The sequence below is a fragment of the Gossypium raimondii genome, chromosome 9 (genome assembly GCF_025698545.1).
Source record: "Gossypium raimondii isolate GPD5lz chromosome 9, ASM2569854v1, whole genome shotgun sequence".
NCBI lineage: Eukaryota > Viridiplantae > Streptophyta > Magnoliopsida > Malvales > Malvaceae > Gossypium > Gossypium raimondii.
In genome coordinates this window covers 48,875,894-48,895,439 of record NC_068573.1, presented here as the reverse complement: position 1 = coordinate 48,895,439, position 19,546 = coordinate 48,875,894, and the positions used below count along the sequence as shown (strand labels likewise).

The 19,546-nt window shown below is 35.7% G+C and overlaps 6 protein-coding genes and 1 pseudogene across 7 annotated transcripts; 3 read left to right on the top strand and 4 right to left on the bottom strand.

Moving 5' to 3' along the window:
* The first annotated feature begins 571 nt into the window (after positions 1-571).
* Positions 572-2,817, top strand: LOC105800711 (outer envelope pore protein 16-2, chloroplastic). The gene is made up of 7 exons (XM_012631997.2): positions 572-939; positions 1,038-1,089; positions 1,195-1,269; positions 1,409-1,440; positions 2,125-2,158; positions 2,303-2,370; positions 2,482-2,817. The coding sequence occupies exons 1-7, from the start codon at positions 814-816 to the stop codon at positions 2,623-2,625; spliced, it is 531 nt and encodes a 176-aa protein (XP_012487451.1). The 5' UTR covers positions 572-813; the 3' UTR covers positions 2,626-2,817.
* A 553-nt stretch (positions 2,818-3,370) lies between these two features.
* Positions 3,371-5,036, top strand: LOC105800712 (uncharacterized). The gene is made up of 2 exons (XM_052620811.1): positions 3,371-3,459; positions 4,088-5,036. The coding sequence occupies exon 2, from the start codon at positions 4,468-4,470 to the stop codon at positions 4,921-4,923; it is 456 nt and encodes a 151-aa protein (XP_052476771.1). The 5' UTR covers positions 3,371-3,459; positions 4,088-4,467; the 3' UTR covers positions 4,924-5,036.
* Positions 5,037-5,441: 405 nt separating this feature from the next.
* On the bottom strand, positions 5,442-7,663 carry LOC105800710 (histone-lysine N-methyltransferase ASHR2). The gene is made up of 2 exons (XM_012631992.2): positions 7,545-7,663; positions 5,442-6,775 (listed from the first exon to the last, which is right to left on the bottom strand). The coding sequence occupies exon 2, from the start codon at positions 6,757-6,759 to the stop codon at positions 5,587-5,589; it is 1,173 nt and encodes a 390-aa protein (XP_012487446.1). The 5' UTR covers positions 6,760-6,775; positions 7,545-7,663; the 3' UTR covers positions 5,442-5,586.
* Positions 7,664-8,227: 564 nt separating this feature from the next.
* LOC105800706 (probable bifunctional TENA-E protein) lies at positions 8,228-10,094 on the bottom strand. Its single transcript, XM_012631985.2, has 3 exons — positions 9,919-10,094; positions 9,579-9,799; positions 8,228-8,822 (listed from the first exon to the last, which is right to left on the bottom strand). Exons 1-3 carry the CDS (start codon positions 10,051-10,053, stop codon positions 8,507-8,509), a joined length of 672 nt encoding a protein of 223 aa, XP_012487439.2. The 5' UTR covers positions 10,054-10,094; the 3' UTR covers positions 8,228-8,506.
* Positions 10,095-10,636: 542 nt separating this feature from the next.
* On the bottom strand, positions 10,637-12,663 carry LOC128032625 (DELLA protein 1-like; annotated as a pseudogene).
* A 1,173-nt stretch (positions 12,664-13,836) lies between these two features.
* Positions 13,837-15,923, top strand: LOC105800705 (ubiquitin-conjugating enzyme E2 32). Its single transcript, XM_012631984.2, has 5 exons — positions 13,837-14,087; positions 14,293-14,424; positions 14,518-14,602; positions 15,034-15,197; positions 15,277-15,923. The coding sequence occupies exons 1-5, from the start codon at positions 13,977-13,979 to the stop codon at positions 15,709-15,711; spliced, it is 927 nt and encodes a 308-aa protein (XP_012487438.1). The 5' UTR covers positions 13,837-13,976; the 3' UTR covers positions 15,712-15,923.
* An 855-nt stretch (positions 15,924-16,778) lies between these two features.
* Positions 16,779-19,039, bottom strand: LOC105800704 (UPF0481 protein At3g47200). 2 transcript variants are annotated; one of them, XM_012631980.2, is made up of 2 exons: positions 18,792-19,039; positions 16,779-18,215 (listed from the first exon to the last, which is right to left on the bottom strand). In XM_012631980.2, exon 2 carries the CDS (start codon positions 18,194-18,196, stop codon positions 16,844-16,846), a length of 1,353 nt encoding a protein of 450 aa, XP_012487434.1. In that variant the 5' UTR covers positions 18,197-18,215; positions 18,792-19,039; the 3' UTR covers positions 16,779-16,843. The 2 variants fall into 2 exon arrangements, with proteins under 2 accessions (XP_012487434.1, XP_012487437.1); XM_012631983.2 differs by having other exon boundaries at positions 16,779-18,202.
* Between the last annotated feature and the right edge of the window lie 507 nt (positions 19,040-19,546).

Here is a 19,546-nt window from a genome sequence, read left to right as displayed (position 1 = left end):
TTCTTTTCTGGGAGATTTAATGGATTGAGACTTTACCTTGGTTGCTAGTATTTTCAATTTGGGTCTGTTTGGTTTTGTAGTTATTTATATGTAACTTTAATTCTTAATATATAAAAAATTAAGTACAAAATAATTCTTTAATAGTTCAAATTTTAAATAATAATAAAATTTGACTAGAATTAAGCTCGAGTAAAAAATGAACAAAAAAAGAGCTCAAGTTGTACTTTGATTTGGTCCGACTATGTCTGGTTATTTAGGGATAATATTTTTGAGAAAGTATACGAATTGATTAAAACGATTGATGCGCTCCAATTCAAATTTAATTAAGTTTGAAATAATGTGAATAAGTGAAATTAACTTCTTTTCCAAAAAATAAAGGAATTAACTTGAATGGATGATTTAAAATATCCTGAACTGATCATATCCATGAATGATTCAAATTTGTAATAATTTATTTTTATCTCAAGTGCGAAAAAGGAAAAAAATTCTCTGAAATTAACCTATGGACTGAATTTAAATCTAAATTAAAGTAAAAACAACATTAGGCTGTGGCTAGAGGTTATCGGCTACAATAGGTGGCGAAAAAGGGAAATGGCCACGAAGACCCGCTAATCAGCTTCCCATGCAGGAGACATGCAAGCTCTGAGGAACACATGTCCTTTCACCTCTTGACTCTCTCTACTTTTCTTTCTTACTCTTATCTCTCTCCGCCATAACATCCCTGCAAAATCTTCTTACTCTTATCTCTCTCTGCCATAACATCCCTGCAACCAACTTCTTATTATCGACTTAAAACACACGCACAAACTAGCCATGGCCACTAGTTTAGAGACTAGGTCATTGCTCGATGAATTACGTAGCTTCGACAAAGGAGGCTTCTTCGATCTCGGTCACCCTCTCCTTAATCGCATTGCTGAGAGCTTTGTCAAAGCTGCTGGCGTACGTATGCATATGGTTATGCCTTTTTTTTTTTTAAAACAAAACCAATGAGAATATGATTTTTTTTGGTGATGGTGGTGGTCTAATTTAAATTGTAGATTGGAGCCATTAAAGGTGTTGCCAGAGAGGGTTGTTATCTAGCTCTTGAAGGCAAGCATGTCTCTCTCTTTTTTTAAATTAATTTCTTAATTAAGCTGTTATTGATGGATTGTTTGCTTTAGTTTTTTTAGAAATTTAATAGTAATTTGGTAGCAGGAACTAAACCAAGAAGTAGTTCCACTGATATCAGTGCTAAGAACAATAAGAAGAATCCATTTCCTTATCTCAGAGGTATTTCATCAAATACTTTGCTTGCTATTAAAATATGGTATATCGTTCCGTACCAGTTAAATCTTCCGTTTTCGAATTTGGAGAGTGTCAAGTTTAAGATTATTTTGGGCATTGATTGCTGGTTATATGTGGATCGCAGGAGAAACCAATCGAAAATCGCTCGAAGCAATGGTGAGTTCCTAAATTTCCCTAACGACATCATCAATTTTTTTTTCATAATGGACCTAATGCATTGTATACTGAATGAAATGTTTAATTTATTCTATATATATATGCTGCCTAAAAACAAAAGGCAGGTTTTCTTCGAGTTACTGATTCAATTATCTAGCCTGGGACTTCTTCAGCTAAGCTCAATCTCAGCAGTGGACTATCTTATATGTTACGGACTCGGATTGAGTGTTAACTAGATGCAAATATGTCTCTCGGTTTAAGTGTTAGATATAAGTATGTGTCTTGCTTAAGTGCCTATAGTTCTTCTATCCGTGTTCTTACATGTCCTTTACCAATTACCAATACGTATCCATCTCCATATCCAAACACTGGTGCACCGTTTTTCATGTAACCGGAGCATTGCATCTTCATGTCCAAATGCTCTGTGTTGGGATACTTGTTCCATACCCTTTTCATAGAAGGGTCATACTTCTTATATGTAAACACGATGAGCCATTTTTCATGTGCATGTGCTTGGACCATTGCATCTCCTTGTCCAAATACCTCTGCACTGAGGTACTTGTCTCATATAAGTGTGAGAAAACTGAAAATTCTAGACAAAATAGCATATTATATATATACGCGTGCGCACTCACATATGCATATGTATATTGCCAACTTATTACTTGTTACAATCTTATACAGGTGAAGAGCACTGGAAAGGAATCCCTACAATGGGGTGAGTTCTAGTTCTTGCAAGTCCCAATAGGCATTTGCTTGCTACTGTTTTATAAAAGGTTGATTTGCGAATACTTTATTGGCTTAGTTTCAAAAGTACTAATTGATCTTAAATTGTCCACCAATCCAAAATTGTACATTGCAGGCCTGGCTGCCGGCTTATATTCGGGAATCACATACGGCTTACAAGAGGCTCGTGGCGCTCATGATTGGGTATGATCAACTTCTTTACTTGCAAGAAAATGGATTGGGTATCGCTTTTTTAACAATTCATAGTAGTTGACATCGACGCCCTTGTTGGTGGCCGATATTGTGTGTATGCAGAAAAACAGTGCGGTTGCGGGGGCACTTACAGGGATGACAGTGGCACTCACATGTGAGAAACCTTGCCAAGAACACGTGTTGCAATGCGCCATCACTGGAGCCGCCCTTTCGACGGCGGCCAATCTTCTGACAGGAGTGTTTTAAAACCTTTTGTGTCTTTAATAAAGACATCAAGAAAAAACTGGTTGTCTCAGTATTTAAAGTCGTTTCACAGCTTAAGACTATATGACCATGAAATGTGTGGTGTTCTCTTATTTTGCTCATATCATGTTTCTTTCTAAATGGAATTTTATCAAAAACATTTGATAAAATTATTTAATCAGTTTATTATTGTTATTATTATTATTATTATTTGAATTTTCAATGGCAGAAAAGAAAAAGTAGGTTTTGTTGTGAAAATTTCAGGTTCTTCTTTTATATAATAAAAGGTTTTTATTTCAAGTCTTTAATTTTCATCTCATAATTTATTTATGATTAATTAAGCATGGAGCATTGTAATATTAATATTAATTTTAATTCTTAATTTCAAAAGTATAATTCATAAAACTTTAAAATATAATATGCAGTTTTATAATATAATATAATATACGTTATTAAAATAAATATTTTTATTATCATAAAATCTATAATTTAATTTTAGTTTTTTAAAAGAATTTAAATTTGAGAAAAAAATATATTTCACAACCGACATCTATAATACAAAAGAAAATCTTCTTTACATAATATTTTAATTCTTATTTTAAAAATGTCTTATATAAACTTTTTCATTAAAGATTAGATCACAAGTAAAGCGAACAAAATTAAGTAGAAATTTAAACTTCATATTACCTAGATGAAAAAAAAGCACAATACTTTTCTTTTAATTTCTATTTATAAAAAAGTATAGTTGTTAAAGACGAAAAAACCCCGCTCTCAAATAATTATCAAATTTCCCTCTTTTCTTCTTTCTTGCATCCTCCCCTACTTGAAGAATTCCCGGTAAGCTTCAATTAATTTCTTGATTAATCTCTTCTTCTTTTTTTTGTTTTTTGCAAAACGATGTTCAGTTTAGGATTCAATATGAATTAAATCGCAGATGTACATTTTATTTTCAATCATTCGTGTTTTGAAGTTGGTGTTTGCTATTGTTTTGTACGTCCAAAAATTTTCCCCAATTTTCGTTGTTTTGAAGAAATTTCGCTTCTTTACCTATAATTTCTTGGTTGTTAGTTGGCAAATTATGCAAAATTATCTTCTTTTAGTGTCTCTGCTGAATTTTGATTTATTTTTCATATTTTAATTTATAGTTAAATGTTGGGATTTTGTTGTGAATATTGGGTCTTTCAATTAATTTGTTTGGCGCTATTTGTTTAAATAAGGAAATTATGCCTTCATCCAATGTACAAGTGAAATAATCTAATTTCTTTCAAGATTGGCCATCTATTTATCTGTAAAAATAGAGAATTTGTTGTAAAAAATGGAATTCTTTTTAGTAATTTAGTTAGCATTATATGTTTTAAATGAAGAAACTGGAAAATTTGAATGTGCTGAAGGATTTAGGTTGAGTTGATATACACACATATATATATATATATACCGGTTTTTTTCTTTTTGTCATTTTGATAAGATGTCCGGTAAACAAGAAGAAAAACTCAAGTCGCGGCCGAAAGAATCAAGGCCACAGCAATTACAGCTGCAAAAGGTCGTGTTCAAGCTGAAAGGGCGGCGGCAGCTGCAGCCCGTAATGTTAATTCTTACGGGCAAAAAGAAGAGGGACTGCGCAGATGGCAAGAGAAAAGGGAAGCAAAACGGCACATGTATTTGATGAGTACCGAAAAGGCGTTTCGATTAGGTGAAAGGAAAGACAATACGACAATGTCTACGATAGGTGCTTAGCAGTGCCAAAAGTGTTTTCAAGCCGGACATTGGACATACGAAAGTAAGAATGAACGAGTCTATATGTCACAACCCTCGCGCACGTAGCAGCTTAAGAATCCGAAATTGAGGATGAAACTTTCAATCTCGTATAATTTGGATAACCTGGATGTTAAGGATAGGAATGACGGTAATAGGTCTAAGAAAAGCAAGAGGAAGCATCGGCGAGATTCTGGGTCCGATTCTGATAGTGAGGCTTCAGTTTTCAGGACTGATACTGGTGCCTCATCAGATTCTTCTTCAGCCGAGAGTAGTACGGATTACAATTCATCATCATCCAAGTCCGAGGAAGAGAGAAGGCAAGAGAGGAGGAAGAAGCAGAGGGGGAGGCATAGTAGAAGGTATATAGCTCATCTTCGAAGCCTTCTGATTCGGATTCCATTGATAGGAGCAAACGGAGGAAGAGTTGAAGGCATTGACATCCAGCCTGTTCGTTGCTGGATGCCAGTGATTGAGCCTTCGGAAATAACTCCGTATATGTCTTCTTTCCTTTTTCCGATGTTTACAAGTGACAATAGTTCCCAGTAGTTGTGGAATCCCTTTATGAAATCATTGTAGCTTGAACATGTGTCTCTGGATTTTTCGAGTTCCCGGCAAGCTTATCTTCTCTTTGAATTTATGATTTTACGAGTTTCCAGCTATTATTCTTTTTTCGAACAATTTGAATCAAGAATTCATCCTTGACAAACGAGAGATTTTGTTGAATGCATGGATCAAAGTTCAATACAGAATGAATCCGAAGTTCAGCTCAGTTGATCAGTTGATTATGCAATGTTTGATTCACTGTACTCGAACATGCTGGTCAAGGCTCCCTGAATGTTGTTTCCTCGGAAAGTAGAAAGCAGATGACCATCAGGAGGAGGTTTGCGATATTGGTCAATAACGCCTGTACTTATTTTCTCGAAATCGACAAGACGCGCCCAAGACAGTACCAGAACAACAAGACCTTGATAAAAGCTGTAGAAACTTCTGTACTATAGGAATCGGTTCAAATCAATCGCTCTACTATTAAGTTGATAAATTGAATCCCATATTAATAAAAAAAATTAACAAAATTAAAATTTACTACTTAAATGAATTACCGTGAAAACAAGCACATAAAAACACAGAACTGCAACTATGGAAGAAAGCCAACATTGTTGTGATAAGAGCATTTCCTCCAATGGAAAAAGAATACCTTTGTCCTAAAGTTCAACACATATCTTCTTCACTCTTGTGGTTGCCACAGACATTACATTCCAATACTTTAGACTGAACATCATTGGATGGGGGCAACGGCGCGAGCGTGCCCCAACAGTTTTCGCGATTACACATGTATCTCACAAAGAAATAAGCATGGGGGAAATCGGCTTCTCCTACTTCATCCCCTTCAGAGGCTACCATTTGTTCATCGTTGTCCTCTTCCATGATCTCCTCATCCTCATTCTCTTCGACGGTCCCGTTATCATCTATAACGTCAGCTTCATTATCGGACCAATTAGCCTCAACTTTGCAACGGTCACAATTGCAGGTAAAGCCATAATCCTCGGTCAATCTCTTCTGTCGGGCGGAGTAGTTGAGATTGACGGGGAAATAACTCAAGCAAATCTCTCTACCTACAGGGACATCATGAATCATCCTAACAATCATGTCGGTGTTCTGGGCCGGAGCTGAGTCGAGGTAATCGAATCTGCAAGCATTTGGAAGACAATCATGGTTGAAGAAAGATGCTTTGGGATAGATCCCGTAAGCACGGACGGACCTCTCTCCGTCTTGTTGTAGAGAGATAGGTTCCATCAAGCCAAAAGCATTGAGCTTATCTTTTGCCAATAAAGCAGCTGTGAGTTCGATAGAAATCGGTAACGAAGGCGGAGGACAGACCGACAAAATGAGGGAATGTAGGAATTCGGCAGCAGGAGCATCGGAAGGGGAATATTGACCTTGAAGAGAAAGCAAAACCTGGAAATCCGAAGGGGAAACAAGGGCTAGATTATATGCAGCTATAAGAAACCGAGCTTGCACTTGCTGTTCGAGAGGTTGAGAAAAAAGAGAAGGGCAATCCCGAAGACGACTAAGAGCCTGGCAGACCCAAGGTGAATGAGAGGAAGCTGTTGCCGCGGTTAGGCAATTTGGACCGCAAAAGAGATGATGAGAACATAATGGACACGGCACTACATTTGCCGATGAGGAGAGTATCCTAAAGCAATTATCACAATAAGATGCCGAAGATTGAGGTTTAACCAACGGAAAAGCGGAGTAAACAACGATAGGAGAATCCTGGAGAACGATTTGCCCCGCCTTCAATGGTTGCGATGCAACGAGAGCCCTTCCTCTTCCTTCTATCTCCACTAACCTTAACACAGAACCCGAATCAGCTGTCAACATCCTTTTACTTCCCACTCTGCAAACATTTAAAAAAAAAAAAACCCCCCTTCAAACAACATTCACAATTCTCAATGCTGCAAAATTTTCTAAGGTTAAAATACGCCACCAATAATTGTACTTTGACAAAATTAGAGATTTAGTCCCAAAACATAAAAAGTTAAAGTCCGCTTACTATTTCTATTTAACAATCCCAGTCCAATCATTAACATCTTTAGTATTTTTTGTCAAAAATTGCCTACTTGGCACATTAATTAGGCTGCCCTCATATCATGTGGCATACTAACGGTGTTAATGACTGGATTAGAATTTTTAAATTGAAAAAGCAAGAGGATTTAACTTTTAACTTCTAAAGCATAGAGACTAAATCTTAAATGCTGTAAAAGTACAAAGACATTGACCTATTTCTAATACCAACAGGTCAAAAACACAGTAAATTCAAATTCCATCTCACTAATGCCAAATCATGTGGGGAAAAACATAATTTAGGGTTTAGGGTTTTTTTCCATTTTTCTGTTCAAACCAACCTCTAATTACATCATTATCAAGCTATTAACCCAACAAACAAAAATGGGGTAAAGTAACTAAAAAAATTCAGCCAGAAACATATATGCAAAAGAACCCTGGAAATTCACTAAATCCAGCAATGAAAAATAATCCATTTTGCTTGAAGGTTAGAACCCTAAACAATACTAAAAATCATAGTAAAAAGGAAACAGTAGGAATCAAACCCAAAAAGGATAATAATTCTTTTTAAAAATGAAAAATTGGGGAAGTTTAGTTCTTACCAAAGTGTTTGAGCTGAGACCAGACCTTTAAAAGAGAATTGTTCAAGTTTTCAGTTGCAGAGAGCGGGCATTAATGAATGCTTGGTTCTTCTAGCTAGGTTACAGAGAGAGGTTTAAAGCAGTTTTATTAGAACTCTTTAATTAATGGGTTTGATTAAAAAAGAGGCCTAGGATTCTAAGAATTGGGCTGGGCTTTATGAAAAAAAACATATTAATAAATAAAATTATTTCACTTATATTAAATTTATATTATAAATATTTATAAATGAATTATTTATAGAAGTAGTAAAGTATTTATGTACGAATGTTTACTAATCTCAAGTTCGATTGTTATTTCATTTAAACATTTTGTATGGTTAAAAATATTTATTAATAATTTTAAAAATAAAAAGATTTTTTAGTCCCTTCGTTTACCACGACATTCATTATTCATAGGACAAATTTAGCCTTCATTTTATCTATTTATTGTGATTAAATCCATTGTATTCATATTGTTTACTCAGGAAAAGACAGAAAGGTAATAAGAAGTTCCATTCATTAATTAAAAGTATAAAATGTTAGTATTAATAATTACAAATTACAAATGATGCATATTATTGTTTTATTATAAAATTTATAGAAATTATTATATAGGCGTAAATATATTCAATTTTTTTTCTTCAATCACCAAAGAGTAATGCAGGAAACAAAAACGGAAAAACTTGATTCCACCAATTTTGAAAACCTTAGCTCCACTAATCTGAAAACCTTTGGTAAGGTTACCTAATCCAATTCTGAAAAACCATCACATATATACAACTTCATATATAGGCGGAAAAGAAACAGAGTCCATAACTTCTAGGTACGTTTATGTATATACCAAACCATTGATTTAACTATATATGCACGCAACTTTGTAATATTGGTGCTTATGATATATCAAGTTCTGCGAAAGGTAAACCATGCAGCTCAGTCTCGTAGATTCAGGTTCTTCTATGGCTCATGTTCCAGAAATCAACTTCGTGTTCAAGAACACGCAGGAGTGTCGCTTCAGCTTTTGTGATGACATCATCAGACGCTTTTTCTAGCTGTCGATCGACAATATTCCGGAGGGAATTACAGTACTCTCCGAAGCTTTCATTGCCCCATCTTTGGCAAGTTTCCTTGAGTTCTGGAGGGGTTTTACTGTCATCTTCTAAGCAGTGTGCGAAACTCTCCTGATAGATGGTTTCGATCGCCCAAAAAGCTACAGCCGTGACGGTGTATTCGACTTCTGGGCTTATTAAGCTCTCAAGAAATCTGCAATACCATGTAAAGTCAAATGTATGATGCTACAAGTTCGACGGGCACAGCCCAGAAATGCAAAGAACATTTATGCACAGCTCAATGCTATCGACAAATCTATGCCGCTATTGCCAGAATAGAGCGACCATACAAGGCTTGGCCCTAGCTTTTTAAATAAACCAACAAGCCAAGATTATAGCAATTCGAGTTTCATGATCAATCCGAACTCGATCTTACACCAAACTGGTATGCGGCTTTAAAGCTTTCAAACTAGTTGACCAAGCAACTGGAAACTAAGAAGAAAGCTAAGAAAATACTTAATCAAGGATCTTAATATTTATATTTGATCTGAAATAACATAGGACATGAACCCGTAACAATGACCCGAAAAAAGGTTGACACGTTACACCAAGCAAGCAACTATTCAAACCCATCGAAGTCCGAGTAACATGACCACCTAGCAATTAGCTGTCCTAATCTATATTGATCCGGAAATCGAGACTTGTGTTCGTATATTGAGATGTGACCCTCCAAAGATGCTTAAAATTCAAGGAAGAACATACTCGAAATCGGATATATATACCCTCATTGAGATACGGCCCACCAAAGATCCTTAAAATTCATGGAAGAAGACACTCAAAATCGAACATATAGAAATATATACCCGTATACAACACTTGCACCAAATCAAGAACAACATAGGTCCCAATCATCCACATTCCTGAGGCAATCAAAACAACAAACACTTGGTAAACACACACATGAAATTACCGGCAGTATTCTTGATTTGCTTTCTGAGGAGCAATACTTGAGAGCTGAACACCCCACTTAAAAGCTTCTTTCTTAAACCAGGAAATCTCATCATGTAAAGCAGCTACACCTCCTAATATCACTTCTACATCACCGTTACCATCATCTGATCCTTTATAAGCTTTAGTCAAAACACTTGCTACAAACGGCACAAAAGCTCTAACAAATATGTAATCCTGCCCCTGAAATTATATGAATCCAAAACAATCAAGTTTTCATATAAAAAAACCCAAAATATTTCTGGAGCTACAAGCAATTTAAGCATAAAATAGCAAGAAATTTAGGATCAGAAAACAAGAACCAGCCATGTTTTGAAGGCGGAGATATCGATGTTCCCATCTCGAATGCTGCGGATAAAAGGATGTCTGGTGGCTCCGTCGTACAAGTGGCGGTGCTTCCTCAGCCATGTCTCCGTCACGGTGATCTTTGCCTGCATTTGTATGCCACTGTGTAACCAATTTCTACAAAATTGCTGCTTCTTGAACTGTGTTTTAAAGGCCGGCTTTTTCCCTTGGTTTCCCCCAAGTGTCACACATGCAAAATCAAAGGTTTTCGTACGTGTCAACTCTGGAACACACGTGTAAGCATTTTGAATTGGTAGATTTTTTTCAATTGCTCGACTTAGATTAATTTGAATCGTCAAATTAATTTGAAATTTGAAATTTTTTTGGTTATTTAGGTTATCAAAGTAATTTAATTCCGGTTATAAATTTATAATCGAATCGATTCACACATGCATGGATTCAAGTCCTTGAACACTTTGAGTATGGATTCCAAGCTGCATGGTTGGTGTTAGTGTGTTAGAGCAAGAAACGGGAGCTTATAACGACGGTTTCGTCTTCGGTTATGTCGAACATGTCTTGGTTTATGTCTTTAAGGTGTGTTACCATTACGGTGTTGAAAGAAAAGGGTATGTTTAAAGCCTGTGCAAAACATGACAGCCTTTTACCTGTTTGCTCCATCTTGGTCCGTAATGTTGTGCCGATGGCTGTTATTTTGAGACGCTCGATTGGGGGATTTTCGCGTGTTGCTAGTGCTTGCATCAAGGATATGCCTTGTGCTCTGCTTCGGATGGCCAAGTCGATGGACTTTTTTCGAGCACGAAATGCTTTCAATGATCGCTTGTAAACCGGTAAACTGTGTTTCATGAATGAATGGTAACTTAAAATAGATATTCACAACTGTTTCATCAGGGTGGTGTGATGGTTTATTACCATCGGTTACCCCGCTGATTTTCTCCCGGAGACCTTTACTGAAATAATAGATGATTCGTTGGATCGCGGTGCCAGCATCGGAAGATACGAACTTGCATAGGTTGTGGAACTTTCTCGCATGATCCGGTTGCCAGGCATTAACCTTTTTAGCTGAAGCTATAAAAGGATCATGAGCTTACGTCTTTGATCTTGTCACCCGAAAGATTATAGCATCTGCCGTTGAAGGACTCGTTGAGCTCCGAGAGATAATCATCAAAGGATTCCATGCATGGATGAAATCTTGTTGAAGCTTGATCTTGCAATTTTGATAAGACTTGCAGCTGATGAATTTTGATAACACTTCCACTGTTGAACAGTTAAATGAAAACACCAAGGAATGGTAATGTTTAAGACATTAAATCCAGAGTTTAAAGAAACTTCCATACCGAAATCGAATGCACCGGAGTTCCCTTCCATCTAACGAGCAAGCATTTCCCATTCATATCGAGTGTGCAAAATCTTCCGCACGCAAAAGTTTTTAGAACAAGACATGCTTGGTACAAAGATGACATACTTAATTCCACCTCCTCCATTCCATACCGAACGAAAAACGCCCTCCAAACATCGAACTTCACGTGCCGGACCCTCCTTTCCTCGCCTTCAGCAGCTACCATGTTCCTAATCCCCTCTGCAAAGTACACCGATTCTACAATCTCTCTGTTTACGCAGTTCCGTTTCATGCATGTCACAAGGCAATCAAAGTACACACTGAAGAAGAAAAGAGCTTCAACGAAACGGTTCGCGAACATCGGGGAGTTTTGATTGGCCTTGATTTCAGGTACCACCATCAAACAAGGGTTAATAAGTTTAATCACTCTCATTATATGTTCGAAACCGGTTCGGCATTACAAGCATGCTCCTAAGAGTTGTTGCGGCATAGACAGCAACCGTTTCTCCAACATCGACTTCGAAGAGATTTTCTTTGAGATCCAACATGTCTGAGACCACAACCACCTTAAAAGAAAAGGGTAATCCCAAACTTTGAGCAAAGCTTAATAGCCACTTACCGGTACCCTCGATTAACCGTTTCCCGTTAGTTGCAACCGTGGTTACTTTAAGAATCTCAATCGGACACTCGTACCGAGACACGAGAGCTTGCATTAGAACCGTCCATTGCACCCCAGTTTTGATTCCAAGATCAATTATGTGAACCTTTTTTGCCTTTGAAACATGTTCCACAATGGCTTGAATCCCTACAAATGGTATAATTCTCCATGGCATGCTAATATAGCTGGATTAGGCCTCATCATCAATTCATCGAAGTTAAACACCGATTTACTTCCCGAACCCTTTCCCGTATCTATCTCGATCTTCTCTCAAAGAGCTTTGGAGAAATAATAAACTACTTGTTGAACCAGATTCCCAATCCTCGACGACATGAACTCGCATTCTTTCACCAACATGCTCGTACACTCGAATTCTCGATACCCTACTTTCTCCGCAGCAGCTAGGAGTAGCAAAGCAAGCTCAACATCCTGCGTTTCCTTAAGGGTAAGTCCTGAAAACGAAAGATCAATACTTCGCCTCGATGAATGGATAAACATCTTACCTGCAACTCTCATGACATCTTCGGTCGACAAGTTCCCCTCAACCCCATTTTTTAACACGGTTACGTCATCCACTTCCTCAGTTTTCCTTCCCGTATGCAGTCGTTCGAATTCATTGCCATAGTTGTTTAGCAATCCATAGCATCCATCAATGGCTGCTCCATAAAAATTCTCACAAACATTATTACAAACACTTCGCTTGTCAGGGAACCCACCAACGAAAGACAACAAAACATCATTCGACATGGTACAGATCAAATCATATGTTCTTAACAAAAATTTCAGCAATTTGAATAACTATATACACTGATATTAGATTAAATTCATAAAGCAAACAATTTTTGATATCATTGTTGAGGAATTTAATCAAATAAGATAAACAAAACAAGACACAAAAGTTTAGTTATAAAGCATTTTGAGAATGACAAAAATAAAAGAACATATAGTAAACAGACATTAAATTAAACCTTGATTAACACATGAGAAGGACATATTACAATGCAGCCTGCAAGAAAAAGACTCAAAATCATTAGTGACCTTTGAGACTAACAGCAATGTAAATTTACATTATTTTGTCTTTTCAATTCGTTTCCATTGCCATTTTTCTCAGTATTATTGGAGAAAATTCAATTTCTCATCAACTATGATGTTGGCCAAGTCAGCAATTAAATGACTAACGTGGCAACTTTTAAAATTGGTATAATAACAAATTTAACCCTCAACATTTATATATTGTGCCAATTTAGTCTTGATTCCAAAAAAATTAACCCTCAACATTAATTTGGCTTTTTTGCAGTTTTACTTTTATTTGTGACATTGAGGATTAATTTTAAAAGAATGAGAAAAGATGAAAATTATTATATTAATATTATATTAAATTTTGGGGTGTTTTCATTTTTATATATTTTCAATCAAATTTAGTTGATAAATTTGTTTTTTAAGCTTTGTAGTGAAAGGGTCACAAAGAAAAGAAAACTGCAAAAAAAAGATCATTGAAGGTTAATTTTTATAGAATCAAAATTAAATTGACATAATGTAAAAATTTTAAGGGTTAAAGTTATTATTATTCTAATTTTAAAAGATGTTGGATTATATTTCTGTTAACCATTTAGCTGCCAATGACTGAAAAAGAAAAAATAGAATAGTTGGGGACCAGAAAAGAAAGTTAACAATAGTTGGGTGACTATCAGTGCAATTTACCCTAAGAAACGAGTATCACGCGAGTATCCCACGGTACAAAAGAACTTGGATCTAACCGAACTAAGAGTGCAACAAAACTTGATCAAAAAGAAAAAAGAAAAAAAAGTGCAACAAAACTAACTATTGCCACTCATCCAATAAAACTATGCCACACGGTGAAATCTGTAGCCAATGACGTGTTAAGTCAAGTCAACCATTAAATTCCCAAAGTCCGAAGCACTTCTTCTCCTTCTTTTTCTCAAATTCTTATCCCTTTTTATAGAGAGACACTCGAAACAAAATTTTACGTATTTATATACGGAGGTGATAGCGGCGGCGCTGGTGGCGGTTGTACAATCGGAATTCAGATCGGCGATCTAATGGCTGAAGACAAGTATAACCTCAAGAATCCGGCGGTGAAGAGGATCTTACAAGAGGTTAAGGAATTGCAATCCAATCCTTCCGATGATTTCATGAGCCTACCACTCGAGGTAAATTTCTCTAAAATTTAGGGGGGGGGTTTAAATAATTTTCACTGCTTTTATAATTCGGGTTTGTCGATGGAACAGGGGACTAAAATGAATATCTTAGGAAAATGTTTGATTTGGGGTGAAATTAAGAAACAAATTGTTTGTTGGTTTAAGAGATTATTGAGAATTGTGATGATAAATTTTTGGTTTTTTTTTCCTTTTGCAGGAGAATATATTTGAATGGCAATTTGCAATTAGGGGTCCAAGGGATTCTGAATTTGAAGGAGGGATTTATCATGGAAGGATTCAATTGCCTGCTGAGTATCCATTTAAGCCCCCTTCATTTATGTTGCTCACCGTAAGGGCTTCCTTTACATATACATATATACATGTATATAGGTTCCAGTTTTGGTAAATTATCTAATTTGATGTAATCTGCTCAAATTTTCAGCCAAATGGACGTTTTGAAACGCAGACTAAGATTTGCTTGAGTATATCGAATCACCACCCGGAGCATTGGCAACCATCTTGGAGTGGTGAGTACCATATCTCTTTTTCAAGGCAAACACAATGCGAATTTTGATATAAATTGTTGTCCCGAACCCAGAAAACGAACAACTTTTTCTGATGTTGTAATGTTTATTCCACTGCTGTTTGATGAAGCTACTCAAAATCAATGATAGTGGCACTAGTGAATTGATATGTTAGCATTTGTTACTGTTTGATGAAGCTATGTTACTTTGTATTGGGTGTGTGTGTTTGGATACGGGTAAGTGTCTGATAGAAGTTGGGCTAATTTGGTTGTTGGTGTTGATAGTTAGGACTGCTCTAGTTTTTTGATATGTTAACATTTGTTACAGTTTGATGAAGCTTTGTTTCTGTGTATTGGGTGTGTGTTTTTTGGATACGGGTAAGTGTCGGAATACACGGATAAAAGTTGGGCTAATTTGGTTGTTGGTGTTGATAGTGCGGACTGCTCTAGTGGCATTGATTGCATTCATGCCCACCAGCCCAAACGGTGCGTTAGGTTCTCTAGATTATACTAAGGAAGAGCGGCGTACCCTTGCTGTCAAATCTCGTGAATCACCACCTAAATACGGGAATCCAGAACGTCAGAAACTTATCGATGAGGTATGTTTCTGCTTCGACTACCGATTACATTCTTTGATTTTGGCTCTTTACTAATGAAGCTTTTTTTTTCATGGCACAGATACATGAATATATGTTAAGCAAGACTCCCAGTGTTCCTCAACATAGTCCTTCAAAATCCTCAGAAGAACACCCTACCGAAGCCAAAACTGAAGCCGAGGCAGAGGCCAATCAGCAAGATTCCGTTACTGTGGGTGCCGGGAATCCCGGAATCCCTAATCCAACATTAAATGAAAGGGTTGTCGAAGAACCACCTGTGGCTCCCGCCAATGCTTATCCATATCCTGTTGCCATGAGGCTAGTGAGAGAGATCCCTGGTGAGGGACTAAGTAACCAACCACTACGAAGGCCGGAGATAAGGGTTCAACGATCCGTTGTTGATGACCGCTTATTTACGTGGGCTGCCGTCGGACTTACCATTGCTATTTTGGTTCTTTTGTTCAAGAAATACATCAAATCTAGTGGACATGGTGCTGTTTTCATGGATGGTTCATAGTTCTAGCAACATCAGCTCAATAAGGAAGAAAGAAATCTATCAGTATATTTGTTTAAATCTTAGCATGGGATTAATTTGAAAGTATAATATTCAGCTTTTTGTAATTAATGGTGTGTTTAATCAATCAATTATCTTATGTAAGCATGACCAATACAATTATAAATTTGGTTTTAAAATGCAATATTATAAAAAAGTATATAATAAATGTTAAATTTATTTGTTTTTTTTTCGTTTAAAAACTCTAAATCAATTATTGATATTGTTGGTATCTTCAGTCAAATTTTGTCATCAATAAACTCATGTAATCAATACTTAAGGGAAGCAAATGTTAAGCCCTTCAATCAAATTTAGTGTTTGAAGCGGTTAAAATAGGTTGTCAATGATCAATTATGAATTTTCATAAGGTGACTAAATTATTAGCTTACGTGTCGATGAATGAATTTCAAAATTTTTATTGAAGTTATTGGGTAAAATTATTGATATAACTTTTCTATTCATGGTACCCAAATCTTTCCTTTCCCTTTTCTTGATGGTTTAATATTTTCATACAACAGTTTTGAAAATAATAAATTTGCAAACTAAAATTTAAATAATTTTTCCTCTAATTTTTACATCAACTATCATAGTTCCTGAATTTAAGATATGTTCTGTTTGTGAATGGCTACTATTCTACCCTATCGATCATCGAAACAAAATGGCTAACTTAATTGACTTCTAGGAATATATATTTTTAGAAACTTTTTAAGTATATTTTATTATATAATAAAAATTCGATTTAATAAACTTAACCAACTTGAGTGATTGGTGCTAAGTTTGGTTAGATCAATTAAGACCAAGTATGAGGTTGGTCGGATAAATTAATTTTCAAATTTTATAACCGAACTAATTGATTGTCTGCTCTCTCCTTTATATCAATTTTAGAAGCAAATCATTAGGAACATTGTAAAAAAGAGTTGATAATGCAAATTTTGACAGAAAATATTGAGTCGATGATTAGATGAACCGTGTTAAATATCTTACAAACAAAATAAAAATTTAACCTTTCTGATTTCAAATGGAATTGAAAATTAGTGCAATGTTTTTATCGATTCAAAACAAAACCAAACCAAACACTCATGCTCCAATTCTTGTCCTACAATTTGTGTCTAAAAAACGAGATTATAGAGAACAAAGCACCAACAAAGACAAGGACAATGAACAAAACAAGAAGGACGATCACGATACGAGGCAAGGGCCGTTGAAGATAACCAGGTTTCAACGGTGGCGGCATCGTCTTCAAGCGAGGCTGCCAACTGCTCCTTTTATACTCTTTCACTTGCTCGCAAAGCCCATTGTAATAGAACTCGTCATCGGCATTCTCCATTACTTTCATCTCTTCACAAAGACGATGAAACAATGTCTCGACCTGTTTCTTATCACTCACATCATAGTTTGTAAGAATTTGCTTTCTTTTCACTAGTTTCACATCTTTGTTTTCGGGGAGAAGGGTTTTCATCAGAAATACGTAGGATGAGATGTGATTAGTGGTCCCGGGACCGGATTGTTCAATGGTGATGAGGTTTCGGAGTAGGGTTTCGGTGTATTGATGGACATTGATAGGCGGAATTTCGAGTACTCCTTTGGCGAATTTTATATCTAGTAAATCCTCTGTTGTTGCCTTCTTGAGTTTAATTCCAGCATCTTTGAGCTTACTTGCCTTATAAGGCAAACCTCTAACTTCTTGTTGTTTTGCTTTGATTCTCGGAACCGTTGGGAGGAAACAATGGCGGATTAAGTCGAGAAAATGATTACCTTCTTGTCCGAATTTCGCCAAATGAAGTCTGTGATCTCCTGGGATCATGTCTCTGAAGAACCGGAATGCGAGTTCGGTGAGGGACAGTTTGCAATGGTTTGGAATCGGGACGATTTCAAACAGCCGTTGAAGGATGAAATAAGGGATCTGATTTTCCAGCAGTAACATGTCGCACCTCAACTCGTACAACAACCCGGACATGTTGAACACGTAATCGCCGCGACGTTTTAGACCCTTTATCGCGTACTTGAGGAAGAGTTCAATTAAGAAACCGGCATCAGCTAACATGATCTCAACAAATTTGTCACTCGGAACCTCGTCCTGTTTGAGATCTTTGTAGCACAGCCTTGCCTTATGCTCCAACTCTCTTAAAGACTTTACACACTTGTCCAATGTAGCTTCAAGGTGAGATTTCCGATTCAGGAGCGAATACAGGTACCGCCATTTGTGTTCTTCCATGAATTTCGTATTGTCCCGACCGTGATGGAAAATACCGATGGAGACAGTTTGAGGGAGATAATGTTTTTCATCGATCTCTCGCAGTTTCTCATCGACTTTGAAAATGCAGCTCGCAGTAGTCATGGTTTCCATTTTTTCTTTGAGGGGAATTACAAGAGAATCATAAGACCCTTTCGGGATTTCGATGGCGACATGTTGTAGGACATCTGTAGGTTCCGACATTGATGTAGCCATCTGTAACTGAAACAACAAGCTTTAAACAAGCAAATAAAGGTTTTTCATTACAACCTGCAATGGCATTATCATCATCATTAAAGGAGCTGGGTTTAGAATAATTTTTCCCATGAATTTCTTCTTTTAAATTCATTTCCAAAGTTCTAGCTCGGTTGAAACTAAAAACCGAAATTACTCAATTAAACTCATTTATCTAATAAAAATGAACTTGATTCCCACACTCAACTTCAAACTAGATCATTTATATGCTTGCAAGCTACTCAATCAAGTAATAAACTTGGAATTCAACCCTCTTAATAAGTTCAAGCTAAACAGCAATCAAGCCAAATTTGAGTTTTTCAAACCAAATCCAAATAGGTTTCAAGCATAAGTGTATCATTTATCTCTAGGGTGCATCACCCATATAACCTTAATGCATTGTGTACAAGTTTTACAGAAGAATTTGAAAGCTATACATACATATATATATATATATATATATATATATATATATATATATATATATTATAAAGAATACCCAATTTGAAAATTTTTAAACAAAAATAGCCACTAAGAGTGTTTTTCATATGTACGGGTATATATGAGCGTAGTATACCTGTTTGTGGAGCCAATAAATTTAGCAAAAGAATACTGAATACACTATAAAACAGCTCCCTCCCTAGCACTGGGGAATTAGCTTAACCTAATAGCAAACAACCAATTGAACCCTTGCCATCTTAATTTATGATCACTTGAGTCAGATTTTGATGGTGATAGGAGGGTAAGCAGCTATATATATCTTTAAACTTGAAGGAATCCAAGATGACTTGGGAAGATTGGTAAAGAGCAAAATTAGAAATATTATCATGTGTATAATTTTTCTAATACAATATTTATGTTATTTTTTATTCAATTTGATATTTGTAGTTGACAAAAGTTATATATTTTGATACATAAAAATATGCTAATTTTTAGTATTTAATTTGATTTTAGAATTAATTTAATGAGAATTCATAACTTTCATTAAATCAATCATAAAACTCAAATTAAATCATACTATCGATTGTATTTGACGTAAAATTAAACAAATTTACAATTAACACTAAATTTATTTTATTAATAAAAACATAAAAATTCAAACCTAATAATATTAACAATTAACTTTCATCAAATAAACCCTAAAATTCAATTAAACATTAAAAGTTGATATTGTTACCTTTATAATTTTTGTTAAATATAAATATCATATTAAACTAAAAATAATACAGATACTACATTTAAATAATGTCAAATTATATATTAAACCTAATAGAATTCAAATCAATAATCAATCGTTACATATAACTAACTATAATCAGAAAACTCATACAT